At 31.5% G+C, this 24,124-nt stretch overlaps 3 protein-coding genes across 6 annotated transcripts; 1 reads left to right on the top strand and 2 right to left on the bottom strand.

Moving 5' to 3' along the window:
* Positions 1 to 439: 439 nt before the first annotated feature.
* LOC105773601 (uncharacterized) lies at positions 440 to 7,858 on the bottom strand. Of its 2 annotated transcripts, none has more exons than XM_012595621.2 (10): positions 7,554 to 7,852; positions 6,325 to 6,581; positions 5,434 to 5,467; positions 5,155 to 5,291; positions 3,804 to 3,870; positions 2,965 to 3,064; positions 2,078 to 2,241; positions 1,426 to 1,472; positions 1,306 to 1,356; positions 440 to 1,035 (listed from the first exon to the last, which is right to left on the bottom strand). In XM_012595621.2, the coding sequence occupies exons 1-10, from the start codon at positions 7,624 to 7,626 to the stop codon at positions 652 to 654; spliced, it is 1,314 nt and encodes a 437-aa protein (XP_012451075.1). In that variant the 5' UTR covers positions 7,627 to 7,852; the 3' UTR covers positions 440 to 651. The 2 variants fall into 2 exon arrangements, with proteins under 2 accessions (XP_012451075.1, XP_012451078.1); XM_012595624.2 differs by having other exon boundaries at positions 757 to 1,052; positions 7,554 to 7,858.
* Positions 7,859 to 8,549: 691 nt separating this feature from the next.
* Positions 8,550 to 10,469, top strand: LOC105773153 (uncharacterized). Of its 3 annotated transcripts, none has more exons than XR_001126989.2 (3): positions 8,550 to 8,886; positions 9,037 to 9,154; positions 10,219 to 10,469. XR_001126989.2 is itself a non-coding variant. In XM_012594849.2 (2 exons), the coding sequence occupies exons 1-2, from the start codon at positions 8,589 to 8,591 to the stop codon at positions 9,084 to 9,086; spliced, it is 348 nt and encodes a 115-aa protein (XP_012450303.1). In that variant the 5' UTR covers positions 8,550 to 8,588; the 3' UTR covers positions 9,087 to 9,883. The 3 variants fall into 3 exon arrangements, 1 of the variants encoding a protein (XP_012450303.1); XR_001126990.2 differs by lacking the exon at positions 10,219 to 10,469 and adding an exon at positions 9,229 to 9,883; XM_012594849.2 differs by lacking the exon at positions 10,219 to 10,469 and having other exon boundaries at positions 9,037 to 9,883.
* Positions 10,470 to 15,127: 4,658 nt separating this feature from the next.
* Positions 15,128 to 16,753, bottom strand: LOC105773152 (uncharacterized). The gene is made up of 3 exons (XM_012594846.2): positions 16,120 to 16,753; positions 15,560 to 15,681; positions 15,128 to 15,462 (listed from the first exon to the last, which is right to left on the bottom strand). The coding sequence occupies exons 1-3, from the start codon at positions 16,522 to 16,524 to the stop codon at positions 15,312 to 15,314; spliced, it is 678 nt and encodes a 225-aa protein (XP_012450300.1). The 5' UTR covers positions 16,525 to 16,753; the 3' UTR covers positions 15,128 to 15,311.
* Between the last annotated feature and the right edge of the window lie 7,371 nt (positions 16,754 to 24,124).

The raw sequence follows: 24,124 nt of genomic DNA, 5'->3' as shown, positions 1-24,124 counted from the left end.
TTTTCTATATCTTTTGTATTGAATTTATAAATATTTTGTGCTTCTTTTATTAATAATTTAATAAGTATTTTGAAGAAAAAATATCTAAACTTAATAGAGAATTATCCTACTTTTAAACTTAAAAGTTTAATAACAATTATATATTATAAACATCACTAATATGTTTTAGAATGTACAAAAACTTCTTATCAATCTACATTAATAGTATGTGCAAACTTTTAAATTCATATATATTTATTCTATTATGTATTAATTTAATATCATCTTTTCCGTAAATTAATTAAATGGCGGAAACTTTTTATAACAAATTTTATTAAAAAGTCAAATCTAAAATTTTATAATCTAATGACATAATTGTTAGTTAACCAACTATTTTTAAAGGGTCAGTTGATAATACTGAGGATTTCTGTTTCTGTTTACTGCGTCAAAAAGAATATGGTAGGGACTAAAACATAAATTGTTCGGATTAAAAAGTTCAAATGATTGTATCATTGCCACGTGTCACATCAACTCTAATTTTTAAAAAGAAAATCAAACTTTAAGTTATGAGTTTAAGTTCGAGGGCTTGAATAGATTAAACTCTAGTTCAAAGGGAATGGACAGAAAACCTTTGTTATATACATACTTATTTCTGTAGTGTAGTGCAATTATTTAGTTGGAAGCTGATCTTCCATTTGTGTCCGGAGTGTTGTTTCCATGGGGTGATGTCCCTGAGAACATGCCCATCATAGATCTGAAGGCTCCAGTTAACTCCTCCGGCATGTTCATTTGCCCGCCGAAATTCAAGTTGGTGTTCCCCCCACCCATTCTTATTCCGGCTTCTTCTGATCCATTCACGTTCGTGTCTTCCCCTTGCCGGTTTTGAGATGGTTGTCCCTGATATGCACTTCCAGCCATATTTATAAACATGTTCGCAATATTGGTGGGAAGGGCACTGATATCGAAAGGCATCGAAAATGGAGGTGATGCACCGTGACTTCTTGATCCAGTTGAATGGTTATTAGATCCTTGATTATTATGGCTGGAACTAGCACTCTGCAAGACAATGAAATCTATTGTTTTTTTAAAAAAAAAAAAAGGTAAGTGATTTATATGCAGAAAAACACCCAAAAAAATATTTTTAAATAAAATTCAAATAGCAAAGACAAATTTAAAGGGGAACAGGTTTGAGATAGTCATACCATCTAGCTTTAGTGGCAAATTGTGGTAATGGTAATTATATTGTGTTAATTACGATGGACTAATCTTTCAGTTATTAAACAACTATAATCACGTTTCAATAAAATGGTAAATGTTCATATTTACCCGATCCCAGTCTGCCCTCTGCGGCCCATCTTTCAATTTCTGCTCAGCTACCTGTTAACACAATCAGTATGTCAAGACAACACCATATGACAATGTAAGAGAAGGAACACGGAAACATACCCGAATATTTTCTATAACAGATTGATTGTTTGGATCCAATCGCAAGGCTGCACAAGTTAAATGTAAAGGAGTTCGGAACTACATTTTTTTTACAGCATCAAGAATCCATGGACATCAATTTGTTATTGATATGGTTGAAGGAAATACAGGCCTTGAGCAAATGTGGGAATTTTCTATGACTGAATGTATGATAATCCACACAAAAAGACATCAAAGAAATGCTATTAAATAATATCCTAGATCAGGATGTGTCTTTTATTAAAGATAAAAGATTAACACAATAAACCGAAGCCTCGCTAATAGAGAACTATATAAAATAGCTACAACCTTTTGCATGGATCAAATAGCTTCTAAAACATACGATTCAAAGTCAATTGACTATATTCTCAAGCATAAAATAATCACAGAAACGGGTCAGTGTATTCAGGTACTTTATAATAAGGCCAACTGCATCTCATCATGGACAGACGGAGATTAAATTTGCAAAGTATGTAAATAGATAAGACTGCGGACTCGCAAAAGTCAGATAGAATAATAAAGAGTACCACATTAGCTGAAAAATACAAGGATAGAGAACAAAATTTGATAATGCCACCCGCATTTCTCAGTTAACAGTAACATCATGTATAGCTCAGAAATAATTTCAACCAACCTTTCTTAAATCCTTTCTCAATTGCATCAGCATAGTTGCCTTGAGCATAATATGCTAAACCAAGACGACTGTACGCCTTGCAGTAATTATGATCGATTTCAATGGATTTAAGACAGTCTTTAATGGCTTCATTGTACTTGCAAATTTGAGTATAAGCAGCAGCCCTGATGAGCATACATCATAATTCAATAACACAACAATTTCATGGAACAAATATCGGAAAATGTAGAAACTCGCTACAATCAAATAAAATAAATCTCTTGAAATTACTAGATCTGATATTATCAAGAGAAGATGAACATAAGACAAGTTTACCATTTCTAAAAGTCAAAGGCTAAAAGCTTTTACAGTGCTCAATGACACTGGTAGGATGACCTAATAGCGCGTGAATAATGTGGCATAACAAGATCAGGGATTTTTAGCGTTCAATGTCACTGGTAGGATGATCTAAATATGGTATTATCATGAGATGATGAATATAAAAGGTAGGTCTACCAGTTCTAAACTAAAAGTCGAAGACTAAAAGCTTTTACAGTGTTCAATGACACTGGTAGGATGACCTAATAGCACATGAATAATGTGGCATAACAGGCTTAGGGATTTTTGCGGTGTTCAATGACACTGCTAGGATGATCTAAATCTGATATTATCAAGAGATGATGAACATAAAAGACAGGTTTACCAGTTCTAAAAGTCAAAGACTAAAAGCTTTTACAGCAGTAGTATGGCCAAATAACTCAAAAAGAAATGTGGCAAAACAGGATTAAGGACTTTCACATCCTTATAAAGTTTATTTAACACTAAACCAATAAATATGGTAAACTGCATGCACAAATTTATAAAATTTATATACATCAACCAATCAGCATGGACAAATAATACTGCACCTATTACAATAATAAACTGCATGATCATCGCAAAGAGAAACAGCAAGAGAATATAATTCTATCGCATCAGAGTATAGCTTTGACTGCATGGCCCTATTACCTGAAAGCAAAGACATGCAGTCAGTTTGAGTCTGCTTTTCTCAGCCTCTTCTTCATGACTATTAACAAAACAACTGATAAACACACACAAATTAGTATTTAAAAAAACAGACCAAACCAGCCGGTTGAACCAGGAATTGGTGGTCCACCCAGCCCGATATATAATATCCAACTGAGAATCTTTCAAATTGGCTAAGAACCAGCTAGACAAGTAAAAACCAGTAAAGAACCGGAAAATCCATAAAAGTCGTTTTTAAACTCATTTTTTAATTTTCTTTTTCTTTTTGGTACATATAACAAATTGGGGGAAGGGATGACAACAACAGGGTTGAACCCTGGTCTTTGAGATGCCAACAAGGGGATTAACCACTGCTCTTTTGTACTGTTGGCTTTTAATTTTCTTTTAATGAGAAAGTTATTGTAAGTGATGAAATTTGGACATTTAACCCCTGAAGTTTATATTGAAGTCAGACCCATGTAGTAAAATAGAGATTCTTATTAAATACTTTCAATATTTAATACCTACTGTTTAAATTCATTTTTCTGGTTCAACCGGTCTAACTAGTTGAACTGATAACCGGATGTCTCACCACTTTGATCTTCAGTCCGGTTATTTAAACATTACAACTTAGGAAAAAAAAACTTTCCTGGACTCTACAAATAATATGTGAAAGTAAAGGTTACACATTTAAAGCAATAATTTTCAACAAAATGAAAAAGGCACACAAATAATTTATTACCTTGACATTTGAATGTCTCAGCCAGATTTCTACAGTCAAATGCCTGACATCCAGATCTTTCCATCTCCTGATGTAGCAGAATTAAGGTATCAATAAAGGCACAACAGAAGGTAACTGGCATATTTATAAAGAATAAGTAAAAAAGATATGACACTAAACGTAATTAGCAAAAAATTATCTAAACTGGATGAGAATACGATGAAGAAGATCAAATCCAAAACTGTCTTGATTTAATGATGTAAAAGCAATATGGATTTTGATATCCCCAATTCTAAACTAGTTCAAAGCACTAAAATGAAAAGTTATTGAGAATCAAACCAACAAAAAATCCCTCCTAATGTTTTCTACACAGGAAAACCACAAAGGCACATGCTTACATCAGCTAGATAGAATGCAACTGACAACATTTCCACCTTAACTTTCTACCTTCCTCTGAGTCATTACTGGCTAACCTGCAAACTCTCCTTTCCGTCTAAATACTGGAAGCAACTTGGTCAAGGATGCTTATTTCACAGAAGTTCAACCTTTAGCAACTGACTTTCAGATTCACAAGCCACATACCTATATGATGCTAAGATATATGCATTTATAGAGTTCTATATAAGGGATAACATAAGGTGGAGCTTGTCATGTGTCATGTAAGGCTTCAAAGGTTGGCCAATTGAAAGGAAGAAGTTTCATCAATCAACTAGAGGAAATAAAGATGCCATTCTCTGCTGAGCCAGATCAACTGGCAATTTAAGAAAGAAATGAAAATACTTTGCATAATTCTCCAAGGTCAATGATTAGGCAGGACATGATTGGTTCTGATTACATAATCAGAAGACACCCACCAGAGATCCGAATAGTAAATAGCTATATTTAGGAAAAAGATCATTACTGATGAATAAAATCATAAATCCATGCCCTTCTGAAACATTCATGACCCCCCATATCCTTGGCTATCCTTTGATGCTAGAACTTACTTCCCTGGACATTGACTTTCAGTCAAGTCTCTGGAAAGACACAGGATAAATATTATTGTTTACTGCCTTTAAACCCAGTAATTTAGCTATTTAATTTCAGTGCACCTTCTGAATGTCCTACAGTAAAGATACTAAACATGAGGACTAAAAGATCATCTTAGATGGCCTGTCCCATGTGATTCAGCCAATTTATTTAGTGGGTTAAAAATGGAATTGAAGCTCGGAATACACAGAAACTAATTCAAATGGAACGTGGACAATGTGACATTAAACTAGAATCCATATGGCAAACTAGAAGATACCTCAATAAGAACAATCACTTTGGAATAATTAAATTAAGAAACAACCAACTCGTCATTTATAACATATAAAAGAGCAAAACATACATGTAAAGCATCTTCAAATAAACAAGTGGCTTTATCCAGTTGGGCAGGATCATCATTCCCATCAGGCATGGACCTAAAAAAGTGAATTTTCTCCAGTGCAGCAAAGAATTGCCCAAAGAGTTCATCCTTAGAGACTCCTGCAAGTTACATTGGTATCAAATTTAATTATTCTGTATAAACTAAAGCATTGAAATAGATGAGACAAATGTAAAACCATTTCAACTCCAAAACTAAAAAATAAAAAAAGTGAAATTATCCAGACAAATAGCATGGTCATACCAGAAGACTGAGTTTCTCTAGTCCAGTTATCCCCCTGATTCAGCAAAACCAACAAACAAATCGCATTAGGAAGAAATCATAAAAAAAAATATTGTCCAAGTACTCAGAAAGGAACACAAGTACTACAAGAGATGCATACCGCAATAATATAATGCCTCTAAAATGTCATGTGAATTTTAATAGCTTGTAGACGCATATTGTAATAATTCAATGCTATCATAAGAGCATAAGAACTTTAATTATGTTCTTAGACAATGCAGAATAAAAGTATGCGTCAATATTTATATGAAGCAATTGATTTGAACATTTTCTCCCTTCATTGTTCTTCAGTTGCTCATAGAATAAAATGCTAATCACAAAGATAAGAGGCCAATTGGAGAATTAGAACAGAAAAATTAGTGCAAATCTAATTCAGAAAGCAAATTGGTCAGCCTCTATAATGCCTAGAGGTTTAACATTACATAGTCAGAGAATAAACAAAACTGAGTACTTACTTACTTCTGCAAGACAAAAACTCTAAATGCAATTTGTTATCATAGCAGTTGACACAGCAAGATGGTAACAAACGATTAATAATAGTCCCTTCATGAAATGACTATATCCATGCTACACTACACAGTCCCTTCCACCCAACCAGATCCCCCTTTAACTTTATCAAACATCAAGTCACATAGAACAGTTCGCATCCAGAATTGGACATGAGACTGTATCCCACTATTTCCAATAAAAATGTTACTGAAAGTTAGTTACCTCGACAACAACATGCATTTAATCAGAAAGAAAGGTATTCATTTCCAGAGAAAATTTTTCCACACTAAATTTTGCCTAATTTAAAACCTAAAGCCCAGAATGCTTTAATAAATTTCCAAAACAAGAAGACAGACAAAATACCAGTTTTGCTGCCTCCACAGAATTAGCACTTCTTACATCACAGGCAGACGACGAACAGGGGTCATTATCAGAAGTTCCCCTGTGACTGAGATCAGATTTAATATTCTTATCCTCACTTGCTTCCAATGAACTGAATATGTCAACTAAACTATCAGATTTCACATCATTTATAGAAGCTGAGTCAAGTTTAAACACCTCCGTCAAACATTCCCTGGCAACTTCAAGGCCTTCAAAATCAACCCCTGGGGCAGGTTCAACTATTTAACAGAAAACACACCTATTAGTAGAAATGTTTTAACAGGTTGAGTAAACACAGTAAATCAAGTAGAAAATAATCAAATACGATTAAACCACAACAAGGAGATATAATAGTGACACACAAGCTAAACAAAATAAGATCAAGAAACAAATTCATCTTATGCTTGAGGCAAACCTCAAATCAACCCACTTCACAACCCCTAAGCCCTCCATCGCCCTAACCCCGCAAACAATAAATAAAGAGAGGTGGAAGAAAAGGAGAAACTTTATATAATCTCAGTGCCAGAAACCATCATTATCTGACGACATCTATGATCTCAAAAGTCTTGTAACTTAACAGACATGATACCAATCACGCATTTCAAAAGTACCCTTCCACAATTATTCTCAAAGAAGTTGCCCACGAATACCAATCCACTTGCTTCCTTCCAACCTATTGAGGTTGCATCCTAAGACAATTTAACTAGTTAACAAATAGCACCATCAGCTCATGGTTACAGAAACTCCAGTTGCTGCTCCAAGGAAAAAATTTCAAATGTTATAACTTTTTTTTCCAGATAATTTAAAGATCAATGACCAACCAAATCCTATATCACCGATGCCACACCATTGACGCACTATCATTTTCACATTCATCAAATCGAAACAAGCACTTAATCCGATTATATATTTCTACCTAAACAGCACTCGTTATTCATACAAGTCTTCTTTTTTAATTTTCGACTAATCACATTTCATGAAACTAAGCAAGTTTTCACTTCAACTCGGACTTTAAATTTCATAGATTATACACAACCTACTTCCCAACAATAACTGCCTAATTTTGCTTTCTCAAAAGCCAAAATCAATCGAAGCATAGCAAAATAAAGAAACAAAAAAGGAATTAGTGAGAAACGCTAAGCTAAGCTAATTGAATGACAAAATATGAGAAAATTACAGGATAAAAAAATGAGAGATGAGAGAGACAGTACCGGAGTTGAGGAAATCTAAGAAGGAACGAACGATGCGACGAGAGAGGGGAGAATCAGTCTTCAAATTACCCATCCAAAATGTGCAAACAGAATATTTGGGGACTTCAATTCACTTCAGTTCTAATTTAGCAACAGAAGAAGAAGAAGAAGAAAAGGAAGCTAAACAATTCAATTATACTATGTTTGGATGCTGGGTTAACACTATTCTGTTCTTTACTTTGCTTACAAGAACCAAGTTGGGCACCCACGAATTTTCTTCCCCTGTTGTTTCTTGTTTGGAAGTGGAGTAAGCGTATCTATCTTTCTATTAGGAATTTGTTCTACTCGTCTATAAAGTAAGCCCTGTTCGATAAATTGATTTTTTTCACGATAAATTTATTCTTTTTATAAAAAATAATAAATAGATAAGCACATACAATAAAATTAATTGTTTTTTATTTCATTTCATTTAAATTTAAATTATTATTTATTAAATAATTTAATTATAATCAATATTTAATTTTAAATAATACTCTAAATAGATTTATAACTTAAATTTAATATTTAATTTTTATACACTTATTAAGTGAATTAACACATATCATCATGACCAAAGAGTTTACCAATGACCATACTTTAAATTAAGCTAAAACATTATTTATAAATCATATCATACAATAAATATAAAATATATTCATTAAATTGCTCTAAATTTTAGTATCATATTTTAATAAAAAAGCTTAATTTAATAGATAATTTAACAACTATTATTAAATTAGTATTTAAATTTTAAAATTCAAAAATTATATAGATTAAAAATAATCAAATTAAAATATAAACAATAAGGATTAACATAGAATTTAAGCTTAAAAAATAAAAACTTGGAAAAGAAAATTTTGATGTGAGATCCTACGAGATGGAGATATTTATAGCTCAGGCCCAAGACCAAGCCCAAGCCCAAGCCCAGCCCCGTTTTTGTGAAACTTGTCCTTGCTTCTTTTTCATGGAAAATTTAAAATCTCTGGAAGTTGGAAAACCCCAAAACCCAAAAGGGAAATGGAGTTTGCTAACAAATTGGTGGGGCTAGCAAGCAGAGCAGCCAACAACAACGTGGTGATCGATGTGTGCTTGGTTACATCATTTGCGGTATTAGGCATTCGATCTCTGAACCAGCAAAATGTTATTGAATCCTTGGAAGCCGAGAAAGATTCCTTGACCAAATCTAACAAAGCCCTCAAAAAGGTTATGTGGGATTGGAAGCAGCAGCTCTTCGCCGAAGCGTCCTCCCCTTCTCCTCTTGTCCCTCTCGATTCCCTCAAAGCTATCTACGGCGAATCCCCAACCCCTCCAACCGGTAACTTCCTTTCCTCTACGGTTTATTAGGGTTTATTTGGGTTTATGTTTCAATTGAAAAATATCTCATGGATCTGCACTAATCATTAATATGAAGCACTTTAAATGCATTTTGTTGACCTTTTTGTGTTTTTTTTTCTTTTTTTGCCAGGAGATGCTGCAAAAGGTGTAAAATCACCACCAGCAAAGTTCGTTGTTTGAACTCTGAATTGGATTTTAGTAATCTTTGCGAGGAAGCTAGAACTTTTGGGTATTTGCGTAGTTGAGAGGTGAATATTTTCTTCTTTGAGATCAAATTTCTGATAATAATACAGTTCTGTGATCAACTGCAGTAATTTTGTAGAATCAAATCAACCAATCAACAGATTTAGAGAAGAGTGGAATTTTCCTGCCTTAGCCTCTTAAAAATCGAAGCAATAAATGTTGTAGTATTCATATATACTGAAAGCTTGAAAGTACTGTCTTTGTCGTAAAGAAATAAAGAGTCGAAGAGCTTGTGTTCTTGATAAAGCAAACAAATGAAGACTAAAGCATCTATAAAAATTCCCATGGGGAAGATAAACTGTAGCAGGAAAAGACTTCATGTCTTGTAAAGCAAAAGCAAGGAAGTAAAAAGAGAACATGGGTTTAAAAGAGTAGAATAGTAAACTAGGAGACCCAAGAGAGTTAGCAAGGTAAGGAGAACAAGAACAAGAATCAGAGGTCTTTTGGGTTGGGGGTATAACATGAAGTAAAGTAAGCAAATCACCCTTGTTAGCCACATGAGTGAGTGCCCAAATCATTGCTTGCTTAGAATGTGAGCTCTCTTCCTTAACACCAACCCATTATCAACCCCATTGCCATACATGTTAGGCCCTTCCATCTGAGTTTAAACTTGTCTCAAACCCACGACAACTGTTCCCACCAACGTTGTTATACTTGCTGTCCCCTCCTCCCCACCTCCAAGATTTTGATTCCCAACCTTCATGCCACTTAATTGCCTCAAAAAAGACCCTAAATTTGGTTGCCAAAAACACTTACTACACTAACTAGAAACCAAGGGAAAGAGAAAGAGGATAGAAGAGAGAGAAAAAAGAAATGGAGGGTTATGTTGAGGCCTTGGTGGGGGTGCTTCTGGGAAGTCGTGAGGCTTTACTATTAAGAGAAGACTGATACTGTAGTAACAGGCCAACGGGGGCCAAAAATGAACTGAATACTCAAAAAAAAAAAAAGGGGGGATAGAGGGAGACAAAAAGAATGATAGATGGGAGGAGGGAGGGAGGGGTTAAAGTGAGGGGTGTTGGGAGGCAACCTTAATGATGCAAAACCATGATAATTTTTATCTTTGTTGCAGGTGAAAGTCACGGGAATCGCTGGATATTTCGTGGCCTTTTTGTTCTAAAAAAATAATTTGCTAATGTCAGGTTCATGATGCTGAAAAACAGATTTCTTTAGTTATATTATATGTTTATTTATATGGTCTAATTCGTAATTATGCCGTCAGTCTATGTATTCTTTGAAATTTAGTCCTTATTTGATTTAAGGTTAAAATCTGTCACTCTTCATAAATTTAGAATTTAGTCCCTTTACTTTTATTTTTAAGAATTTAGTCCTACTTTTAGATTTCAAAGTTCAATTTCAATTGTTATTATTGTTAGAATTATTTTGTTAAATTCAAGTTGATCACAATATTATTTTTAGTTACATGATTACCAAGTGAAATTTTTTAAAATATCACATTAACAAATTTAACAAAAAATTTTAAACACTCAATTTGAATTATGAAATCTGAAAAGTACATAGGTTAAATTTTGGAAATAAAAGTATAAGGATTAAATTTCAAATTGTGAAGAGTAAGGACGCATAACATATTTTAACCTTGATTTAATATTATTTTTAACTAATTTTTATTAAATTTGAAATGTAATATAGATTTCTAATTTTTAAATCAGACCTTTAAATTTAAAATTGTTGTATATTCAATTTTAATTTAATTTAAATTTCTTCAAATGTGTCTTTTCTTTGGGGAGGGGCATCTACGTCGTGGCTTGGAGCTTCGTTGCCGATGATGAGTTGTGTGAGAGGGAGGTAGTGACAGGGACTTCCATGAACCTTTTCCTTCAGATTTCACTGCCCTTCTCTGTTTTTAAGCTCAAATTTTCCATTTATTCATCTCTAAACACCCAATTTTCAAGCCTTCTTTCTACATTGACTCTTTTTAATTTATTTATTTAAAGCCAAATCAAAATTTTAAAGGGAAAAAATGGGGTTTTTTTTTAAAAAAAAGGAAGAGCAATAATAATAAAAATTATAATTTGGAGAGCTTTCAAAAATCCAGCAATTTGAAATTTTGACTTTGAATCAATTAGATCATGCAATATATTACACATTTCAACCAACATTTGATAGTTTTGCGTCAAATTCCAAGAGGAACTTGAAAAGGAAAGTGGGCTTAGTTTTGAAAATGGATCCATTTGTTTTTTCTCGTTTGTTGTTGGATTGAATTCTGATCTTGTGCAACTACTTTGAAGTTCTCTCTCTTTTTTTAAAGCATTTTGGGGTTTTTTTAGTGTTCTTCATCTGTTTGAGATCAATTCCTTGTTTAAACTCCATGCTTGAGATAAAAAAAATTTATTGAATTTTTTATTAATAATAATTATTGGTAACTTAGTCTTAAATCCTTAAACTTTAAGTCAAACTCAAAGTCAACGAATATACTTAAGTCATCCCATGATTGATCCATGTATAATAGAATTAAACTTCATATACCAAATGGTTAAAAATTAGATTGGTTGATAAAATTAAACTTTTATGTACTAAATTAAACATTTTAACAATAAAGATAGGACATTAGAATAAACTCTAAAATAGCACTCATGCCATTCCCTATTTTTTAAAAAAGATAATTGAATGACAATGTTTGCCAAATTCAGACACCTTCCAATTAATATCATGCAAGCCCACCTCTTATGAGCCTAAGAGAACAGGTAAAAAGAGAGCCCGAATTCACCTGAGCACGAATACTACATTGGAATTTAAAGGGAAACATTCTTGAAGCTAGACTTGGTGTTTGGAATTTCTTTAGTCACATTTCTAGAATCAATGAGGAACTTGAGAACTTAGGGTTTACTTGGTACAAAGGAAAGAAAATTGGAAAGATGGAAAATTAAAAGGGGTGAAAAATATAATTTTTTTTTTCATAGGTGCTTTAAGTAGGAAAGATATAAATTTTGAACTAACCTACATTTCTCTTCTATTCTCTCTTCTCTCATCTTTCCAATTTGGAAGGATTGGTTTTTATAAATTAGGATGGCAAATAATCACTGTTCTTCTTTTCTTTCTTATCACTTTTCTTCCCAACCAAGCATACTCAAAATTTATTTTCTTTCCACTTTTCTACCCAACCAAACACGCCCTTAATACTCCACAATTCTAAAGTGTAAGACGAGTTTAAGATAATTAAGTTGAAATTTTTATGAAAAGGAAAAACAAGAAAATCAGCCAATCTTATCCTAATTTGAAGCTTTTAGAGAAATTGTTAGTTTTATTTAATCAACGGTAAAGGAAAGAAGCTGTTCCAAAATTTGAACTCATGATTCGATGTCAACAAGAACTTAAATAACACAGCAATAAGTAATTAATGAGAAAGAGTAAATATTGCACATTTACACCAACTAGTTTGATAAGGAAAGTCTGTAAAGGAGCCACCTATCAAGTCATTGATATCAAAGATGGGGAAGTTGAATCTATCTATGTCCCTTCTATGTTGGTATTATAGTTACTAACTGCCACCTCATAGCATCGGGAATAAAAAGCAGTTATTGTTGTTGGAGCCATATTTAAGGCTATCGACACCCATTCATGGAGATAGCAACAACACATAGATTTAATATATTATCGGGCTTTTGAACCTTTGAATTGGGTTTTGGGCTTTGACCCCTGAATTTGCTTTCAATTTTAATCTCAAATGAAAATGAAAATTAATATTAATTCGATTGGTATGGATATTGTTGTCAATGCAGGAGAACATGGATTCGAGTGCATTGAAATACATTATTATCCTATTTATGGGTTGGGAAGGGATTATGGGTAGTTCTAGGCCTCCAATTGATTCTACCATAGAGGCCAAGGATTGGCAAAAACTCCCCCCCTCCCCCCTTCTGATTTTCCTTCCTTTTGCCGCATTTCACTCAAAGGGTTGAAGGGAGATAATGCATCAAGCTATTTGCAAGCGTCAACTTGATCCTCTTCCCCAGGAATCCTAAATAGGGGAGCTGCTAACTCCAACTACCGTCTATGTGCAATCTATACTAGATCTGACCAATCGCTCATCCTATCATTTCTACGTTCTTGACAGTCCATCTTTGTCTCAATAGACTCTTTCAATAGTATGTTTCGATCCTCTTTCCCATTACTTAGTACTTTCGAAACCCTCGATTTTAGTACTTTTGGATTTTATACTTACCGGTGAATCTTAATAGTTTTTTTGGATATCACACTCGTAGGAAGCAGATTTTGTCTGAAAAATGTTTCTCAACAGCTTTGTGGGAACAAGCTGGAAATTATTACCCTTGCAAATCATGATATGTTAAACATGTGTCATAATAATTATCCGATTATTAGTAATTTCTTTTGTTAACTCAATTATTTGACTTTTTTTCTTTTTCGGAGTTAGAGGTAGTAACTTTTAAAATTGGCATAATAGCAACTTTAACTCTCAACATTTATACATTATATTAATTTAGTTTTGATCCTAAAAATCTAACTCTCAACATTTACACTAATTTGGGCTTTTTGCAGTTTTGATTTTCTTTGTAACCTTTTCATCTAAAAAGCTAAAAATAAATTTAACAGCTAAATTTGATTGAAAATATAAAAATAGAAACACCTAAAATCCAAAATAACAATTTTCGTCTTTTCTCATTCTTTTAAAATTAACTCCTAATATCACAAAGAAAAATAAAAGCGCAAAAAAAATGGCCAAATTACAAAATGTGTAAATGTTGAGGGTTAAAGTACTATTATGTCAATTTTAAAAGTTGTCACCATTAGCTTATTGGTGACTAAAAAAGACAAAATTGAATAATTGGTGATCATTTTACAACTTCTCATAATTGGATGATCGAAAAAAATTACTAATAATTGAATGATAACTAGTGTAGTTTACTAATAATTGGGTAACTAATAGTATGCTCAATTGGCAAAAGTAAAGGTTCTAGGTCCTGAGTACCTTTGATTCGAAACTTATTATGGGCAATGATATGCGTAAGTCTCTTAGTCACATCATGTGTGATTACCATTTGTGGACTTTGGTTTGGGCTTTACTAGTTTTTAGGGTTAATTCTCCATTGTTGTTGGATTGAAAAGTGTTCTAATTCGAAACTTATTATGGGCAATGATATACATAGGTCTTCTAGTCACATCACGTGTGATTATCATTTGTGGACTTTGGTTTGGACTTTACTAGTTTTTAGGGCTAATTCTCCATTGTTGTTGCGATTAAAAAGTGTTATTAAAAAAAATGTTATTGAAAATTGTAGTAGAGAAGTGCTATTAAAAATGTAGTTAATTTTTAGTATTCCCATTGCTACAAAATATTGAAATTGAAAGTTAAAATGTCTTTTTCGAACATGATAATAGAAAGTTAAAATTAATTAAATTATATGACATTTAAATAATTTAATATAATATGAATTTTAATACCTTTTTATGTAATAAATATAAATTGTTTGTAAAGCAAACCGTACATAACATATTTTAAAAACTTAAATATAATTTATTTAAATAATTTAATATAATTATTCATAAAATATAAATTAATTTAAATTTTATATACTTTATAAGGTTATTGTGATAATTACAAAACTTTAAAATCAAAAACACATTTTTACTTTCTAGAACCCAAATGCAACGAAGAAAAAAACACTTCTAGAATCCTAAATGCAAACACTTCTAGAACTCCAAATGCAATGAAGAAAAAACACTTTTAGAATCCGAAGTGCAATGGTATATTGTAATAATTTGAACGTGTATTTATATATTTTTCTACAACTAGAGAAAGAGTGAATCTACAGGTTGCTTACAACATGTCACCCTCAAAAAAGTAAAAGAAATTGTGATGTCCAGAGTTGCTGGCTTTTGGAAGTTGGGATAATGAAACATTAGTTGGAAGAAATTTAACATTTTATATTTTCCTCTCTCCAAAACAGCAAATTTATGAATTTAAAGCTCATCTCTTGTATTTATTGCATGAACATGAAACATTCAATCAAAGGAAGTCATAGATTTTTATATCAATGGAGATCAACTACAGTAATAATTTTATATCAGGGGAATAGTAAATCTAAGATCAGCAAGCTAATAATATTATTACAGCATGCACATGATGATATTAGACATGTCTTAACTATAAGGACCATATAATTAGTTGCCTAAAGGAAAATTAAGCTAAGCTAAGAGCCAGAAGTTCTTCTGCCATCTGGTGCTGATAAGATAGCCCCCCACGCCTTTGCTTTGCCTCTTAACCCCAATGGTTAAACAATCTGCATTGTTGATGCACCGCTCCACGAACTCCTCTGTGCTGCTGCTCCCACAAACACTGCCATTCAAAGCATGCGTTGAACCAGTTAGATATATCACAATGTAGGGAGGGAGATGAAGATCTAAGTAGTGGAAGAAGAGTTAAAAGTAGTCACCAGCTTAGAAATGGAGAATGCCTTTTTTGACCCAGTACCAACACTGAAACCTCAAGCTTCTTCACTTGGCTCATCACTGTCCCCAGCTTTGGCCCCTGGATTACCAGTGCTTCCACTTCAACCTGTGCACATGCAAGTAAAACACACCAGCCCAGATTAAATTTGCAAACAAACATGATTTATGGCAATAGTGCGATGGCAACTTAAAGAAAACAAACGAAGACTAAACATCTGTAAAAATTCCCAGGGGGAAGACAAACTGTAGCAGGAAAATACTTCATGTCTTGTAAAGCAAAAGCAAGGAAGTAGATAGAGAAAATGGGTTAAAAAGAGTAAAGTAGAAAACTATGACACCCAAGAATAACTTGAAAATTGCCCTCTCAACCAAAAGGTGCTCAAAGGAGGGGAAAAAGGAAGATCAAATCAAGTGGGATCTTTCAAACACAAAGACAAGATTACTTTATTCTCCAGCTCTTAACTCCTAACCTATTGGATCCATCAATCAAACAACCCCCCCCCCCCAAAAAAAATAAAGACAATTGAAATTTTCATGTTATTACCTCAGGTTTACAAGCCTTGCAAAGTGACCCAAGAGAGTTAGCAAGGTAAGGAGAAAAAGAAGAAGAAGAAGAATAAGAAGTCTTTTGGGTTGGGGGAATAACATGAAGTAAAGTAAGCAAATCACCCTTGTTAGCCACATGAGTGAGTGCCCAAATCATTGCATGCTTAGAATGCGAGCTCTCATCCACTACAACCATCACTCTCTTCCTTAACACCAACCCATTATCAACCCCATTGCCATACATGTTAAGCCCTTCCATCTGAGTCAAACTTGTCTCAAACCCACCACAACTGTTCCCACCAACATTGTTATACTTGCTGTTCCCTCCTCCCCACCTCCAAGATGTTGATTTCCAACCTTCTTTTCCACTTAACTGCCTCAAAAATGACCCTGAACTTGGCATTTTCCTTCCACCTAAATTTGGCTGCCAAAGACACTACACTAACTAGAAACCAAGGGAAAGAGAAAGAGGATAGAAGAGAGAGAAAAAAGAAATGGAGGGTTATGTTGAGGGCCTTGGTGGGGGTGCTTCTGGGAAGGTGTGGGGATTTAATATTGAGAGAAAACTGATACTGTAGTAACAGGCCAACGGGGGCCAAAAATGAACTGAATACTGAAAAAAAAAAGGAGAGAGAGAGAGAGAGAGAGACAAAAAAGAGTAATGGATGGGAGGAGGGAGGGGTTAAAGTGGGGGGTGTTTGGAGGCAACCGTGATGATGCAAAACCATGATAATTTTTATCTTTGCTGCAGGTTAAGGTCACGGGAATCACTGGCTATTTCGTGGCCTTTTTGTTCTAAAAAAATAATTTGCCAATGTCAGGTTCATGCTGCTGAAAAACAGGTTTCTTTAGTTATTTATTTGGTCTAATTCATAATTATGCCCTCAGTCTATATACTCTTTGAAATTTAGTCCCTTTACTTTTATTTTTAGGAATTTAATCTTACTTTTAGATTTCAAAAATCAATTCTAATTATTAATACTGATAGAATTATTTCTATTAAATTTAAGTTCATCACAATATTTTTTAGTTACATGCTTACCAAGTAAATATTTTTTTAAATGTTACATTTATAAATTTAACAAAAAAATTAACAAAGGCAACACTGGATTTGAATTTGAAAATTTGAAAAGTATAGAGGTTAAATTCTTAAAAATAAAAGTGCAAGGATTAAATTTTAAATTCATAAATTGTGAAAATAAAGGGCTTATAACATATTTTAACCTTGATTAAATATTATTTTAAATAATTTTATTAAATTCGAAATGTAATATTGATTGAATTCTAATCTTTAAATCAGACCTTTAAATATTCAAATTTAATGAGAATCCATAGCAAGAGTTATGAATTGAATTTTAATTTTCAAAAGGCACTAAATGTTAAAAGAACCAAAAAGTAAAGGGATTAAGGGCAGAATTAAACCTATCTCTTTTTTGTACTGTGAAATTCTATTATTACAGATTCTCTTCTGAGTACAGTACTTTTTCTTTTCATTTAATTTAGTTTCTGACAAAGTAAATGAAATGGCAATATAATTTAATAAATTTGCCCATTGTCTTTCTAAGATGAACAGTGATTTTCATGCCAGCAAAAATAGGGTCCATTTTATATTAAGATTGGGGCCAACTTATAAATTGCAACATACCATTTATGTTTGCATACTCTTTTTCTCGTGACCAGAAATGGATTTATGGACCCCCTCTTCTACTTTATAGCCTATGCCCCCTCAACACTGTTCTTTTGGTCGGTTTTTTATTCATGGCTTGAATTATGTTGTTTCCCTATGCCTTTTCTTATCACCTAATTCAATATTCTTTGAGAAAAAAATAATAGTTTAAGTGATTGAATTTCAGTTCGATTAATATGGGTATTGTTGTTTATGCAAGAAGATGTAGTTCCAGTCTGCTGAATTGCATTATCCTTCTATTTATATAGCGGTTCTAGGCATTGTATTAAAAATAACAGATATAATCCGATTAGAACTTTTTATACACATTTTCATGTGAAAAGTTAAAACATCGTAACTTTTAGACTCAAAATAAGCTATTATTATCTTCTAATTTGTACTTGAGCAAGTCTTTATTTCATGTGAAAAGTTGATTTATGTTAAGAAGATGTAAATTCTTATTAGAGTACATTATGGACCTTTTGAGCACGCTCTAAAATTTTAATTTTTATTAACAAATAATTGGATAGATTTAAATTTTAAAAACAATATTTTTAACCTTTTATATTATACATAATTTCAGAAGAGTTTGAAAGACAGATGCATAAGATTTAGATTCTTACTGAAATGTCATGTCAAAGCTCAAAATCAAACTAATATTCAAAAGTTTAATTATTGTTTTTTGCATTTACCTAAACTCTAGAGATGAATTTTAATGGGAAATTTTGCCTTATCATCATTATTAATTGGTACGTTAGCAACAGTACGAATTCCTGCTCTGACACAAATCCTATAATGACATCCATTTTTAAAATTATTTTGAAGAAAATTAAATTAATTAAGATAGGAAAAAGCAACGTCAGTAAAAAGGAGGAGTCCCCTCGTGAATTGCGATTATTTTGGATTTTTCCTTTTTTGTTTTCTCCTTACTCCCTCACTTCCAAATTATTGCTCCCGGGTAACCCGCCCTTAACTGCTTCTTTTTTACTCTCTAAATTACATTTATACCCTTTTTTACTTTTTTTCTCAAATCAACTTAATCATTTTTACATTTATTTATATTATTTTTGAGTTTTTTATTAAGTTGATGACATTAATTTTATTAAAATTTATAAAAATATTTTTCGTATTTAAAATAATTTATACTATTTGAAAAATTTTACTCTTTTATTTAAGAAATATATGCATATGAAAAGATTAGAACCCATACTAATTGAATTGATAAATCCTTAAATTTACCATTTAATCAAAACTTTTTTTTATACATTTTAATTTTAATATGCACATTTTCAGTATTATATATTACCAATTTAAGTCTTAAGATCGACATAATACTTTCCAATTTAGCGATCTCACCATTGTACAAAGAGTAAATCACTCTCGCACTAAACTTCTCCCTCGAAAGCTTAGTTTTGAGATACAATAGACTATTTTGATTGCTTGCAAAAACAATGCATACATAAAGCATTCCTAACTTGCACAAATTTGTGCTCTCTCAATCTCTCGGTATCTTTTAACCTAGGTAAAATTTAAGTTTCACTTACATAAGAGTCATAATCTCACTATTTTCTATAAAATAAAACTAAAAAATCAACATAGGATAATCATGACATAATTCCATAAGAATCTCGATGTAATCCAATGTCTTCAAATATAGAAAGTGATTTCTTCAATTTTAACTCAACTAGTCTTTATGTTTTAGGCTCTAGCTCATCCAAATATCTTCACAGTAGATAAAACAGTACATTAATTTGTGGTCGTCGTTTAAGCCATAGGTTTTTCTTTACCTTCAAATGTGTCAACTTGTAATAAACTCAAAAGAGAAGAAAGATAAAACTAACAATAACTATAACATTTGAAGATGGTCACATTGATTAAACCATTGAAAATTGTATCCTCAACCGCCATTATTAGACCAACTTGATGATGATAGTCAACCAATAAACTATTGTCAAGAGCCCTAAGAGACCCACCGAATCAATAATGCATAAAAGACCTTCCGAAAATGATTCAAAAAATATTGTGTCACTCTTACCTTAATAAATCTTATATTTATGCGAGAACACGACTAATAATAACCATTAATTTAAAAATGATGTAAAACGTGAATCCTTATATCATAATTTTATGTGAAGTGATATACTTATATGCATGTAAATGTAAATGTAAATTAATTTTGAAATTTATATAGTTAGATAACAGAATTGGGAAGTTAAAATCTATCATTAACTGCATTGTTTCTAAGAATTTAGAATTAAAAGTTAAATTTAATTGTTAATATTGTCATATTTTGTATAAAAATTATGATTCAATTTAAAATCCAAAGAGTAATGCAATTTATTTGTATAATTGCACTTAAAAGTTAATATTTATTTATTTCTTTAAATTTTAGTATTACAATCTTGTTTATACTAAAAGCCATTTTTTTGTCAATCACGTTAAGTGATAATTTTGTGTGGATTTCAAGCTAATTCAGGGTTTGATCCTTATATTTATAAAAATTCTTCCTTTTTTATTATAATGTAATTATTCACTTATATATATAAATGATATTTTAAATAAAGCATATAAAGTTTAGTTGCTTATATATATCATTTTATAGAGCTTAATATTTTAATATATTTTTATATTTTATTTGAAAAATAAATAAATTGATCTCAGTATGTTACAAAAACTAACAAAATACTCTTTTTGTTGAAATTGTGTCATTATTATTATTATTGTATACTTAATAAACTTAGCCCTCAACTTTTATACCTCTATTCAATTTAGACTCTACTTTTTTTTTATTTGGAGCAAACTGACTTTCAACCTTTCACTAATGATGTGACATTATTTTATTTTATATGTTAAGGTAATAAATAATTTAATTTTAAAATAAAATATCTAAAAATTTAAAATTCATAAATAAAATTTATATTTTCAAAATCACAGGAAAAAGTCTTCAATTTTTAAAAATATAAAAGTACAAAATATTTAAAACATTCAAAATTTCAATAATTTTAAAAACTAAATTTTGAAATGGAAAATATTTAAAAATAAAAAACCCAAAATTTATGAAAGAAGTACAATTTTTTCATATTTCATATTGCATAAGTTTTTAAAATATGAAATAAAAATTTGCTTTTATAATCTTTATGTTTGTTTGTTTTTCCATTTTACTTTTATTGAATTTCAAAGATTTTTAATTCTTTCATACTTTTGGATTTTTTAAAAAATTTGAAAACCTGTTAGATATTTTAGAACCTTTAATGTATTTTTTTATATAAGTTTGACGAGTTTTTATTTTCTTAACATTTTGGAAAATTTTATAAAGATTTTAATTTTAGTATATTTATAAATTATTTTTAATGTAACATATAGAATAAAGTAGTTCTACATCAACAAGAAATACACGTAGACTATCATATAAATTGTGACATAGCATCTGATCCAACTTCTAACAGAACATTAGATTATAGTTGAATTTATTCATTTGGATTCACAATAAAAGGTTGAGCATCAATTTAGGGTGGGTTTGGATGGGCAGTGCGTTTACATACGGTTAGTGTAAAAACAGCGGTGGTGGTGAGATCATATACTGTAACGTGAGATAAAAAATAAGCTAAACGCACCGCACTCCACTATCCATCCAAATCCACCCTTAAGCAGGTAGAATTGAACGGGTCAAATTGAATAAAGGGTTAAAAATTTAGAGCTAAAACTTTTATTATACTTACATATAAAACTACAAAATAAATATTTAACGATACAATCAGAGTGAAAAAAAAATTTAATGTACAAAATATAAATTATAAATAAAAGGAATAAAAAGCAATTCAAAGTGGACATACTTTAGGAATAGAGATTTTATGTACTTGAAAATAAGAGTTCAAATTTGGTTGTGGCTTTGGATTTGGTGTTTTTAGAACACGATACACTGATTTTCGACAAGAATTGAAAAATTAATTATTTTTTTAAGACAAAACTCATATCTAGGTAGTCATGAGTTTAAACATGGAGGATTTCCATTGTTCAAATTTGGACTATTTTATTAAATTAAAACATATTTTTATAATAAAAGATTTTAATTTTATTATGTTATTTATTTCTACCCGATTTTTAGACCGACTCTTAACTCAATCAACAAATTATGGTTCACCACCATATAATACAGACGGATCTCTCTCCAAGAAAATACGCGTACGAGAATGTATTTAATTTTAATACAACACAAATTTAATGAAAATCTATTCCGTGATAAGAAAAAGGTCAAATGTCATTTTCCGAATGATGATTCAACAGAGGGGGGTTGAGTGACGAATCTTAGACCCTAAATCTAAACCATCACGGTATCATCACCTGCCCCTGCCATTGCCCTGCCACCCTTTATTTTATTTTATTAATGGCACAGATTGCATGGGAATATGGGCAAAGCTAAAGCAATGGGTGCCATTCTCATACCAAGTTTTATTAAAATGGTAATCTAATAATGCTTATGGATATAATTCAGTCTTCGTGATTGATGAGTTCATGAAAGTATTCACCACCAATACAGCATATCTTTACATTTTTCTTAAGGCAGTTGCCAAATTAGAAAAAAAAATTAAGGTTAAATTGTAATTGTAATTTTTACGATATAAACTTTAAAATATTAAATTAAAATTTTATTATTTTTAAAGAATTTAAAAGTATAATTTTACTTTTATCAATTTTTAAAAGGTCTAAATAAAAAAAAAATCATTTTAGGGGATCAAGCTCTTGCTAGCTCCCTTAGCTATGCTCTAGTTCTTTTTGGCATTTTCTATTTTCCACTTCAGTGTGTCAATTGAATATTTGCTCGATTGGTGAGAACATAAGTTTAAGTATGTTGAAGTGTATTATCCTCCTATTCATGAATTGATGTGGGATTATGTGTAATTTTAAGCCTTATATAAAAAAAATACGATCTCGAGAATTGTGGAATATCATGCATGCATCAATACATACATACGACATAATATAAGATAAACATTACATAACAAAGTCGTTATGGTCGGTGGTGTTTTAAAACAACCAAGAATGACACCCTGTTGGGAGTTTGGAGTTTGGAATTTGGACCATACCTTTTTTATCTGTTGAATGTTTGACCCTATTCTTAATTTATATTATAATCATCATATAGTATAATGAATCTGCCATCACCAACCACATTCTATCTACTTTTTTCTATTATAGTTATAGCTTTGAGTTGGAGTGAATATTCAGTTCCTTTTTTATTGCTTTCATCGGTTTTCTTTGTACATAAACCAAGGCCTCCCGAATAATGCAGTCATCAAAAGAAAATTCCAATATTTAGATAACCCCACTCATGTGCCTTCTTAATAGCACAAGTAATGGACTTGGCCTCGACAGATGGAGCATCAAAAGCGCCCTCGATCTAGAAAAATCCACAAGCACCAAATCCTTGTGGTCTCCAAAGATCGCACCACAAATAGAACTCCTAGCATCCTTGTTCCATGCGACATCAACATTGGTTTTTATGAATTCACTAATCGATGAGCACCATTTAGCAATAACTAGTTGCCTAATAAGAAGAGGTGCAAACAACATGTTAAGGATTCGAAAGTATCTGTCAGTAGAATTATTCCGAATCACCACATCCTAAGGGGTCAAGTCTCTGTGAGTATTGTTGCCGAATGAGAACAATCAGGCTTGTGAAAGCCTCTTTGTCTATCTTTCGCATAGCAAATTTCAACCGGTCAATTGCTCAAGAAAAATATAGAAGATCATTATTGATACCGCATATAGTCAAAACATCCTCCTTGAGAGCACCATAATGGAAGCAACTAGAATCGACAGAAAAGGAAAATGGGGTACATTTCTCTATAGTAGGAAGGATGTCATGACCCACTCTCCTACTGAAGATGTTTTTTTAAGGTACAATTACAAGTAATACATTCGCATATCTATAATTAGAATCAATCATTACAACGCATAAACGAAATTATAATTACAATCAATACATATGTATAACTATGACCAAAATTAAACTATTACAATGCACGAATAGACAAACTAATAATCAAAATATATCTTAACTTAGTTTAAAATAAATTTAAATTGGATTTACACGTGATAAGACTTGAAACCATAATAAAATTTGAACAAATAACTCAAATAGTAAAATTTAAACATAGACACATAACTTGCCGTGCATGTGGGATTGAATGATTTGAATCATAAGGATGGTTAGGTAGAAAAAAGAAAAATCAACAAACTACTTGTTCATTGATGATAAATTGTGTAAAGGCAAGTTCTATTGACATGAAGTTTAACGCTTCTATTTTTCCTCTAAATGTAGTGAATTGATTGTATA

Source organism: Gossypium raimondii, chromosome 6 (genome assembly GCF_025698545.1).
Source record: "Gossypium raimondii isolate GPD5lz chromosome 6, ASM2569854v1, whole genome shotgun sequence".
NCBI lineage: Eukaryota > Viridiplantae > Streptophyta > Magnoliopsida > Malvales > Malvaceae > Gossypium > Gossypium raimondii.
The sequence above is the reverse complement of the archived record's forward strand: the minus strand, read 5'-3'. Positions and strand labels throughout refer to the sequence as shown.